Raw genomic sequence first — 12,340 nt, 5'->3', positions numbered from 1 at the left:
GAGAAACAGAATCAGCAGTGGTTACATTGATATTTGAAACATGTCATGTGTGCTTGGTAAGTGCTAGAAGCCTGTTTGGTTATTAGAAGATTATTATTTTATTTTGAAAATTACTGTCAATACTAATGGCATCAAAACGTGGAGAATTATAGTTGCTTTATTGACATTTTTCTCTCCCTTGTGACCTCTCATTTGTTCAAACTCACTAAGTAATTAGACTAACATGCCTTCAATCAAAGTCTTTCCTTAAGCTTCTGAAGAGGAATTCAGTTATAGCTGCTTCTTCATTCGTGTCCTTAAACATGGGAAAGGTCAGGAAACCAGAGTCAAACTGGGAAGATTATTTTCTAGAGTCTGGAAAGACAGATACCTATTTAATATTTATTTTCCATTTGAAGAGTATTTAAATGCAAGTTTGTGGACTGCATAAGGGAAACACTGCTGTGTGAACATAGTAAATCGCTACATCCTCTGCCTTCTCCCCGTAAATCCTTTAATTTGTACTTGATGAGGCTTCCAAACAAGGCAAGAATTTCCCTAATTATATTTGCTTGACTTAATGACATAAACTAATTTAATTGCCTATTTTTGGCTTTTCTTGGATCTTCGGTATAGTTCTCTTTTAACACTGAATACAGAATAAAGGTGAGATAAATAAAAACATACGGGGGTAGCAGCAACAACAATGAACATTGTATCTTTCCAGAAACTGTGCTATTGTAATTTATAAATTCATTCAGATGACATGATCTGGGATTTCCTTGTATATAATCTGTAATATGTTTTTGTTGTGCATTTCTTAGTGCAATACTTAATTTAAGTCAAAGAGGGGAGGAGTCCATTAAAATAAAACAATATAATACTTGACTGAATTAAATTCAGTGATTTAGACTGGCATTAAAAGTCGTTGTCAAACGAAAGTGTGATGGATCAGGTTAAAACAGGAAACTTTAATTCTTAAAATCGTTGCTTCTTAAGATACTATTTAAATCAGAGGAAATATTGTTATGGCATTCACGTGTCTTGTTCATATTATTAGAGAATCAGAAAGTATAGTATGAGGTTCTCATCAGTCACATGTTTCATCTTCCACGGGTCTGTTCATTTTAATTCTTTAATTGGTTTAATGGCAATATATTATTTTCCAAAATATGTACCAGAATGATACGAAAGGTAAGTTAAACAGTAACATGGAGAGATTTTCCCCAAAGTTTGTGTGCAACTAACATGTACTCTGTGCCCTTCTAGGCAGCAGCTGCAGCAACATCTGCTGAATCCAGAGACTTCAGTGGAGCAGGCGGGTTAGGAGTTTTCTCAGAGAGTTCTTCAGTAGCATCCAAGTTGAGCTCCAAGAGTGAAAAAGAGCTGAAAAACAGAAGGAAGAAAAAGAAACAGAAAGAACAATCTGGAGAAGAAGAGAAGGAAGACAGAGTCTGCAAGTCTGAATCTGAAGACAGCATTAGAAGAAAAGGCTTCCGTTTTTCCTTAGAAGGAAGCAGGCTGACATATGAAAAGAGGTTTTCTTCTCCACACCAGGTAAAAATGTTAGAGGACATAAACTGCATTTTCATTACAAACAATCTTGTAAAGATATGCCAGGGTTTGGCAGAGATAAAACTGCCTCCCCCACCTCCCCCGCTTGGATAGCACAATGCTTTCAGAATGGTCATGATCCTCAAGTGTTGTGATTATGACCTCAGACAATTTGTGAATTTTATAACTGTTGATATAAGAAACGTTCAAACCAGCAGAGAATTTTTTTTATAAGAGTTTATTTGAGCCAAACTGAGGACACATGGGGGGAAGCAAGATCTCACATGCTCCCGAGAATAAGTTTTGCAATTTCTCTTATGCATTTGAATTAAAGAGGGAATGTAAGGAAGATCACATGAAGGTGGGAGAAAGCAAGGTGGGGGATCAGATTATTGGGAAGAGGGGGCTGAAGGGAGCCATTTCAAAAGTGTGTTAACCTAAATGCACAGAAACAATGCACGGGGCTTGCTTAAGGCAAAGACACACCTTTTATCAAAGCAGTTATTTCCATGGGGTGTGACTACGCACCATGACCTGCCCTGTTAGGAATTTATGACCAGACCATCCTGTGAGATTCCTTTCCATAGAGTTCCTTTTTCTTCCACAAAAATTTTGGATCCCAGGAAAGCATTTTTAGAGCATAGATTCCACTGGGCATGAGAAGGCTTGTAGTTTTGAGGTTTCATTAAAGACTCAAACATCTTGTGGCAACTTTCCACATGAGGAATTATCAGCAGATGTTTTCCAATCTCTTCTTAGCTACTGGGCCTGAGCTCAATGAAATGTGGGTTTTCTGAGTGGAAGGTTCCCAGTGGTGAATTGGGGACTCTCTCAGACCATCTGTGCAGTTGTTTCCATCCACGTGCAAACTTCATTTGAAGAGTGGATTTTTTTTCCAGTTACAGTTCACATACAATATTATATTAATTTAAGGTATACAACCCTGTGATTAGACATTTATATAACTTATAAACCAGTCACCTGATAAAAAAATCTAGTACCCATCTGACACCATATATATTTATTGTAAAATTATTGACTATATTCTTTATTCTGAACTTTACATTCCCGTAACTATTCTGTAATTACCAATCTGTACCTCTTAATCCCTTGCCCTTTTCCACCCATCCTCTCAATCCCCATCCTTTCTGGCAACCGTCAAAATGTTCTCTATACCTATGAGTCTGTTTTTGTTCTGCTTTTTCATGTATTTTGTTTTTTAGATCCCACATGTCAGTGAAATAACCTGGCATTTGTCTTCCTCCTTTCTGCAAATTTTGCTCACAGATATAACATTTTTCAGTACTGTCTTCTCCATATCTCAGTCCAGGTTCTTCCAATATAGTGGCAAGATGCTTCCTGCAGCTCTACACTTATAATCAATACTAGAGGCCTGATGCACAAAATTCGTGCAAGGGGCTCGGCCCTCGCAGCCCCGGCTTTGTCCGGAAGGACGTTCTGGAAGGTCATTCAGCTGTCTGGTCTAATTAGCATATTATGCTTTTGTTATTATAGATTTTTACCAACCCTAATTTAAAATGCACCTCTTGTCCAACAATTATAACAGAAAGAGGTGGCTGTCAATGGACCATCTTTAACCCATTCTCTACGTCCGGGGGTACAGAATATACCCATTGGCTATGCCTGGGTTACGGTTTTTCCTGAGGCTTATTTTCAAGGATAATCAGAATACTGACAACAGAAGAAGAAGAAATAGATATTGGACAAGCAAAAATAAATGTTCACTACAAGGAAATTATGAAAATACACTAGAAATAAACAGGAAGTGATTCATTGCACTCAATGCTGCTGAGCTAAAGAATCAAGGTAAACTGCACAATAACAGAGACAATGTAGGCACTCAGAAAATTGTTAAATGACGTGACCAGATACCTAGTGAAAACCAGGTTTTTGTAAATATGATGCTCTTCAGCTTTCTTAAGAAGAGTAAAAATCAGGGAATGAGTCATACAGTTCTTTCAGCTTGATTTGTTTAATCTTATTCATGAAGACATTATAAAATATGCAAAGAGCAGGGAAGAAGCATCTCCTTGTGCTATAATTAAACAGGCCTACTAGCATGAATTTTATTTTCCTCTGTGGTAAGAGCTGCATCAGGGTGTGGCACTAGTGAGCCCTTATTCTTGGCTTTGAAGGATCTAAAAGTAGGTGTGTATTTAGTTGCTTTCCATTGGATTATTAAATCAGATGAGCTTCTAGAGCAGTGGTTCTCAACCTTCTGGCCCTTTAAATACAGTTCCTCATGTTGTGACCCAACCATAAAATTATTTTCGTTGCTACTTCATAACTGTAATGTTGCTACTGTTATGAATCGTAATGTAAATATCTGATATGCAGGATGGTCTTAGGCGACTCTTGTGAAAGGGTCGTTCGACCGCCAAAGGGGTCTCGCCTCACAGGTTGAGAACCGCTGTTCTAGAGAGAAGTCTAGCAAAAATTTCACTTTTGGGTGCCAATTTTGGTACTCAGCAATGTTGAGGGGTACTTGTGACTATCTTAAGGCATGGATAAAGTAAAAAAAAAATGGCAGAAAATGAAAAAGGAAGGAAGGGAGAAAAGGGAAAGAAAAATTAAAGAGGCGAACCTTATAGAGAGTTCCAGACCCCCAGCAATTACGGCAGGAGCCTGTGGTTCCCCCTGTCTAAGGACTTATCTGTATGTAGGTCAACAATTCTGAAACAAGGAACCCAGTCTCATATTGCTCAGGATGCCAGCTTTTACTTCTGTTCATCTGTTTTCTGTTTCCCCTCTTGTTGTCCATAGTCTTTACTGAGCATCCGTGGCTCCCTTTTCTCTCCAAGACGCAACAGTAGGGCAAGCCTTTTCAGCTTCAGAGGCCGAGCAAAGGATATTGGCTCCGAGAACGACTTTGCTGATGACGAGCACAGCACGTTTGAAGACAACGACAGCAGAAGAGACTCTCTGTTTGTGCCGCACAGACATGGAGAGCGGCGCCACAGCAACGTCAGCCAGGCCAGCCGCGCCTCCAGGGCGCTCCCCATTCTGCCCATGAATGGGAAGATGCACAGCGCAGTGGATTGCAACGGAGTGGTCTCTCTAGTGGGCGGCCCTTCAGCTCTCACGTCTCCGGCTGGACAACTCCTGCCAGAGGTGAGGCCCATTAAAACGCATCTGTTGGGAAGGGAGTAGGCTGGAGTATTTCGATACACACACACACACACACACACACACACACACACACACACATATATATATATATATATACATACATATATATAGAGAGATAGATAGATATAGATATATAGATAAGATATAGATATATAGATATAGATATAGATATAGATAGATATAGATATACATATACATATACATATACATATACATATACATATACATATACATATACATATAGGTATTTGATTTCAGAGAGGAAAGGAGAGGGACAGAGCGATAGAAACATCAATGATGAGAGAGAATCATTGATCGGCTGCCTCCTTCATGCCCCACACTGGGGACTGAGCCCTGACCAGGAATTGAACTGTGACTTCCTGATTCATAGGTTGATGCTCAACCACTGAGCTACGCCAGCCAGGCCTGAGTCTGTATTTCAAAGGCCTAGGGAAAAGAGTTTCAGTTAAATACCAGACATTTATAGGGGTATGTTATTGACATTTCCTTTGTAAAACATAACTTTGTTATTAAATAAGATTTCATTTGCCAATATAAAAATATTCTAGCAATGCCATTTGATTGTATTTTATAGTTTTGCTGAATTACATTAAAATCTTCGCATTATTAATTTTTACACAATTCCATTTATTATAGTTAGACAAGCTCTTTAGACTTGAGATCTTATGGAGTGAGCTTTCAGTCACCTAAGAGAGGAGCTTCTCACCTTGCATTATAGAAATAGCCATTGATCTTCTTCACTTTTTTCCTCATGGCCTCTTTCCACCACTTTCTCGGTGAGAAATGTCCAAGTATCCTGGAGTCAAGTCAAATCATGGAAAAGTAGAACTTTGTACTGAAGGAACCAGGAAGAATTCAAACTTCCCTTTAAAAATAATCATGGCTAACTATATGCCAGACACTGTCCGGAACACTTCACATGTGCTAATTCTTTTAATCCTCACAAAAAGCCTTTATATAGTTACTAATATGATCCCCATTTTACAGAGGATGAAATTGAGGCCTGTGTACAGTGGAGCTAAGATTTTACCCCAGCTATGCTGGCTACTGAACGGACTTTGTATCCATATTGAAATATTGCCTCCCATTGAATACTTTTAACTTTCTTAAATGGAAAAGAAGAGGTGGAGAAGGAAACAGTTTCATTTTAACCCAGTATCTCTCAAAGTATACTTCACCCTCAAACTACTTATATCAGAATTCCTGAGATGCTTCTTAAAAATGGAGATTTTTCATTTCCCCTCCCCAACACCTGGCAACCACCATTCTCCTCTCTGCTTCTATGAGTCTGATGGTCAAAGGTACAGAAATTCAGTTTTGTAAGATAAATAAGTTCTGGACATCTAGTATATAGCATGGTGCCTAGAATTAACAAGCATATATTGTACACTGAAATTTTGCTAAAAGTATGATCTAATGGTGTGTGTGTGTGTTTACCACAAAAAACAAACAAACAAACAAACAAACAAAAAGACAACAACAATGAAGACAGTGGGAGAAAACTTTGGAAAGTGATGGAAATGATTATGGCCTTGATGGTGGTGATAGTTCAGATTGTATACTATCCCTAAACTCATCAAGTTGTATACATTCAATATATACAGCTTTTTACATTTCAATTGGTCTTCAATAAAGTGGTTTAAAGAAGAAAAAACAAAATGGAGATCCCTGAGTTAATCCAGACTTATTCAGACCAAAACATTGAGGAGAGCAAGGTCAGGGAATCTTCTCCCTTGAAAAGCATCCACATGGTTTTTACACATAATAAGGTATGAGTATCACTGATCTTGTTAATTGAGGCAACAAAAACAAGTGCACAGCTTTACTGCATACATGCACAGAAAGTGTCAGTCTGTCAGAACATAGCATTTATCAGCAATGCACCATAAAACTCCTGTCCTGTCAGAAAGGATGGACTAAATCTCTGAAGGCAAATTGCGGCCAGTTTGAAACAAAGCCTAGTGTGATCCCTTTTTTTCCAGTTCCCTCAGGTCCATTCTTCAGTCCCACAGTCAGTCAGTGTCTGAGAGGCAAGGCACTGTGGTGCAGGCTAAGCTGAAGGTGCAGACCAAAGAACTTGGCTTTGAGAGGCTGCAGAGAGGAAATGAGGATAGAACATAAACAGCTGCAGGCAAATGACACCCTCCAGAGCACACAATATCTTGAACTTTATACATAAATTCAACATGAACAATTTAACTTAAAGAATTCCCTCAGTAACATCATTAGAAGTGTTGGAATCCATCGTTAAAAATTAGACAAATCTAGGATTATTGCACAATATAGTTCTGTCTAGAGTAGAAGGAACTATATGACCTTTACGCAACACTATTTTTTTTTTCTTTAAAAATTTTGCCTTTCTCTGACCAGGCAAAATATTTTAAATTTTGAGTGGCAACATTTTGATGTAAAGAGCTTTAGTTTCAGAGAGGGGTTATTTCTTTTCTCATTCATTTCACTCCCCTTTGGCTGTAAAATTAATTGTATGGTGACCTGCATGGACATTTATCACCATCATGTCAACCGTATCAATTGAGTAGAAACTTTGTTTTTGAATATATATGTATTAGACATGTGTATGTTGATAAAAAATAAGTTACTCATATCCCAATAAGGTCAAAGTAGATGAACATGACTTATATTGTTATTTTAGAAATAAGGGAAATTTTTAGAGAACTAAAAGTGATTTCTTATTTATTATTGGCATTCAGACCTGCATTTAAAATGCTTGTTTTACCTTTTTTTCTTTGATACTTAACTTCATTTTTTGGTCTTCTAAAGTAGGAATAAATTTCTGCCCATGTTGAAATTTTGGTGAGCTTATTTTGTAATAGAAAAGTACCAAATTATCATACCATTCTTAGAAATCAAAGACATTCCCCTCCCCAATTGGTGTTACTGCCTTAAACTACAGTTTCAATGCCAAGGATGTGGCGTTTTGTGGATGGAGTCTTTTTTGTAAATGTAAAAATGTTATAGATTAGTTCTAATAGTTAGCTTTATTATTAAGGATGTTGGAAAATATTATATATAATAATAAAAGTGTGACATGCTAATAAGATCGGACGTCCTTCTGGATGACCTTCTGGATGAAGCCGGGGCTGTGAGGGAAGCCTGGGTCCCAAGTGCCCAAGGGAAGCCAGTGCCAACAGCTGGGGGAAGAAAGGCCTACTCTTGCATGAATTTCATGCATCAGGCCTCTAGTCTGTTTATAATTAACACTAGAAGCCCAGTGCACAAAATTCATGCACTTGGGGGGTCGCTCAGCCCAGCCTGTGACCTCTTGCAGTCTGGGAGCCCTCAGGGGATGTCCGACTGATGGCTTAGGCCCACTGTTGGACATTTTTAGAGCTGCTGCGGAGGCGGGAGAGGCTCCTGCCACTGCCGCTGCACTCACCAGCCATGAGCCCAGCTTGTGGCTGAGCGGCATTCCCTTTGTTGGGAGCACAATGACCATCAGGGGGCAGCTCCTGCATTGAGCATCTGTCCCCTGGTGGTCAGTGTGCATCATAGTGACTGGTCATTTCACTGTTCGGTCGATTTGCATATTAGCCTTTTATTATATAGGATAAACATTTTACAGTGACATTCACATTGTTTTAAAATATATTTTATTGATTTTTCACAGAGAGAAAGGGAGAGGGATAGAGAGTTAGAAACATTGATGAGAGAGAAACATCGGTCAGCTGCCTCCTGCACACTCCCCACTGGGGATGTGCCTGCAACCAAGGTACATGCCCTTGGCCAGAATCGAACCTGGGACCCTTGAGTCCGCAGGCCGACGCTCTATCCACTGAGCCAAACCGGTTAGGGCTGGAATTCACATTTTAAGGAAACTATTATTGATACATATTAGGGAAACTTAACTCTTTTTTTACATCACATGAATATATGTCTATAAAGATCTAATAACTCAATCTGAGAGTAATTCAAGGAACCATATGTTTCAGTCTGAAGTTCGAGGTGGAATTAAATACGAAAAAGGTATCTATCCAATTGTATGCATGGTTCTTCCAGCCCAAAGCTCCAAAATGGGGGAATTAGAAATGTCCATTTTGATAACAAACCCAGGCATTCCTTAAAACTGAGACTGATCGGCTTTCAAACACTTCCCAGGAATGGTGATTCAGCAATGTCTTAATGAGCTGTTCACATCTGAGAAAGCATGGTGAATAGTTAGTTAGGTAGCAAAAGTGATGAGAATGCTTTTAATTTTGCTGCCCTTAAGAATAATAATTTCACCTAAAATTTTATTTTTAGGGGACAACTACTGAAACAGAAATAAGGAAGAGACGGTCCAGTTCTTATCACGTTTCCATGGATTTTTTGGAAGATCCTACAGCAAGGCAAAGAGCAATGAGTTTAGCAAGTATTTTGACCAACACCATGGAAGGTATGTCAAAGGTCTTACAGCATAACTACTTGGTGGTGCTTTGTTAATGATGAAAAAAAAAATAAGTCCATAAATTCCAATAAAATTCTTTCTGACTTAATACCACATCATCATTATGTCTTTTTCTATACATATATTCTTCCATCTATTATAGATTTTTATATTTAGCCTCCAGGAAGCTACTGCAAACTCAAGGTATACTTGGAATACTACTTTCATAGAATAAATACTGAATCATTGAAATGTGTTGTGCGCATGACACTGAAAGGAGTGTAATGATAAATGCTTATTTTTAGAATGATGCTAATCCATTTTAAATGCATTAACTGCTTGAGAAACAGGTTATAAAATCCTCTGATTTAACCAGAAATGTAAATGAAAACTATAAATCAGGATTTGATATAAATCCCTTTAAAGCAAAGTTTTCAAATTTTTATAAATCTACTTTTGCCTCTCTCTGACCAGAGTACTATATTAGCCTTCTCTGCAGATTATGTCTGAGTAGTTAACATATTGTTTAGAAATCTGGTTCTGATGACGCCAAAGTAAAGATTTTGGGGACAACTTGATCTGTGACCAGTTCTTGGTTCTGCCATGTATTAAGTGTGTTAGCTTATGACTCTAAACTTTAGTTTCTTCATCAATAAAATGTGGATAATGATGTTTAGGCATAAGGTTGTTATAAGGATTAAATGGGGCATCATATATGAAGCACCTATGTACCTGGCATGTATAAGTCAGTCAATAAATATTATTATTATTCATTGTTTTGTTTTTGTTGTTTTTGTTCATTTACAAGTTTGTGCCTTTCTATACTGTAAGTGAACTGGAATATCTACTTCAAGTATTTGGAAAATACTTTCATATAAAATATATTCTATCCTCTTCCCTTATCCTCCTTTCCCCTTTTCTCCTTTTCTCTTTTATAATCCAGCCCTTTCCACCCTCCCCAGATATGTGTGTGTGTGTGTGTGTGTGTGTGTGTGTGTGTGTGTAGATGTGTCAAAGGAAAAAACAGATAAAGAATGAGAGAAGAATGAGAGAGGGAGGGAAAAGAGCACACATTGTGCACATGACTTTATCTTTAGTTATAGTTTCACTTATTATTCAATAGGCTCTTGGAATAAGTACTTTTCTGTCTGAATGGAAAAACCCCATGATACTCACAGCAGTACCAAAACCCTAAAAGTCACGGCCAGAAGAAACTCAGAGTGCAGATGGCAATTTAGATCACAGACATGTCAGCATTACAACACCCAATTTTCGTAATGTCCTAATGCAGTATCAGAAATCTTTTCACTGATTTCCATGGAATATTAAACTCAGTCCATTCTCCCCCAACCTCACCTGCGTTAGCTTGCACTCCCTCTTCTCCCCCAGCTGCCAGTAGCTTGCTCCTCCCTGTCCCTCCAGGTAAATCTTTTGAAGATTCTCTGGTCTTCTGCTCCTTGCCATAGCAAAACCACTGAGAGGAAGCTGCCAGTGGTTCTGCTACCGATGTCAGCAGTATGTCTGCTCCCTAAAGCAAGAAGCAGAGAAGGAGACAGGGTAAGTCTAAACCGACAGTCCTACTTTGCACTTCCGATAGCATTAAGTTTGAGCCGACGTAAGAAATTACTTAGGAAACATCAACCCACCACAAGACCGAACTTGTCCACGAATTCAGATACAGGGTTCAAAATTAGTGCACCCAGGTCACCCTCCATGGGAATGTGTCTCAGGGGGTCACTTAGGGGGAAGGATGTCCTGGAACTAAGTGTAACAGAGGAAGCAGGACACGGAGGGTTTGGTTTTAGTGTCTGCAGAGCTTTTGGCTTTATGGTGTTTTCTTGTGAAAGACAATGTCTAAGTTTTATTCGTTTTTCGTTGGCTGTATAGGATAAAAAGCTTACATTTTATTCAATGATTTCTAAACACCTTGAATGCGGCATTGATCCAAGCTTGTTGTTAGCAATCCTTAGCATGCATATGTATACCAGAGCTGTCTTTTCTATATAGCCTCTTTTGTTGTTGTTCCTAATAACGGAGGGAAGGTTTCTTAGGTGGACATAACCTGTTTATTTCGTGCTCTTGTCTTCTAAGTCTAATTATGGTTTAGTTTACTTTCCCTTTTTACGAAGCAGCTTGTTGATTGGGCTGGCAACTTTTGTTTTCCTTCTTTTGCATTACAGCCAAGTCTCCATTGTCCAGGGTGATGAATAGCTAATCAGTTCATGAAACTAGAGGACATGAGCAAAAATGAATTGCCTTTCCACTTTTTCAAAATCCCAAGCCATATAGAAATGTCTCCTCATCACAGCCAGGGAGGGATAGTGGGAGGGTGAGTTAGGAGTACCTGAGTAATTGAGCAGAAGTCTCAACTGGGCTGTCGATGATTCTCAGTGTGCATAACTCACACAGGAATAATGGAGAGATGGTTGTAGTTCTCTCCTGAGTGCTTTGTTGTTTCAAAATAGAAAACTCTTCCTCTTTTGGCATGAATAATTGAACAATTTTACTTTAGAACTTAACAGCTTTGCTACACTTTTTCCTGGAGTCGAGATGAATAATACCGGCTGAATTTCCACTTTTGAACTTGTCTCTGATTTATTTCTTTTTTTTTTTCTGCACAATTACTGTTGCTTCTGTTTATCTAATAAATGACAGGTAGCATTTAAAAAAATTTGCTCTGACTTGCTCTAACTGTACACAAAGAGATTTCTTTGTTTCTCTTTTGTGATTTACTGTAAATGATAATATATTTTAATCTCCAGCATAACCATAAGGTTATTTGGGAATCTTAAAAATAGCCACAAAATAGTGTATAATAATTATATTTATATTTTTCCTCTGATTTACAACTCAGCTATTCTTTATTGCTTACAAAATTGCATGTTAAAAGAAATATAAACAAACTGTGCACTGGAAGAATTTCAATACCTAAAAAGACAGTTGAAGAATCCACTGCTAATGGAATTCTGTTAAAAAAACACACCAGGAAATTAATTTATTTTAGGGAAGTGGTAAACTTTATAGCATTGGTTAGTAGTGAATGTTTATCAGCAGGACAAAAATCATCACCTGTGGTTGTGATTGTTTATTTCATATGCTGTTTCTTCCCTTACAAAGTTTAGTTCCTAGTAAACTATACCAAGTTTAGAGGGATATTTCAGTTGCCACAGTAGTAATACCGAAGTGTCTTACCAGTGTCAATGATGCCACAAATGAAAAAAGAATCTTTCTCGCTCCTAAGAAGTGATGGTC

The 12,340-nt window shown here is 38.1% G+C and overlaps 1 protein-coding gene across 1 annotated transcript in view; it reads left to right on the top strand.

The window, feature by feature from the left end:
• Positions 1–12,340, top strand: part of SCN2A (sodium voltage-gated channel alpha subunit 2) — a 95,233-nt gene that overhangs the window by 20,424 nt on the left and 62,469 nt on the right. Inside the window, exons 11-13 of the mRNA XM_081096283.1 lie at positions 1,249–1,536; positions 4,318–4,665; positions 8,965–9,097. Coding sequence (XP_080952409.1) covers positions 1,249–1,536; positions 4,318–4,665; positions 8,965–9,097 — 769 coding nt within the window. The remainder of the gene's footprint in view (positions 1–1,248; positions 1,537–4,317; positions 4,666–8,964; positions 9,098–12,340) is intronic.

Source organism: Myotis nattereri (assembly GCF_964212035.1).
Source record: "Myotis nattereri genome assembly, chromosome: 7".
Taxonomy (NCBI): Eukaryota; Metazoa; Chordata; class Mammalia; order Chiroptera; family Vespertilionidae; genus Myotis; species Myotis nattereri.
The sequence above is the reverse complement of the archived record's forward strand: the minus strand, read 5'-3'. Positions and strand labels throughout refer to the sequence as shown.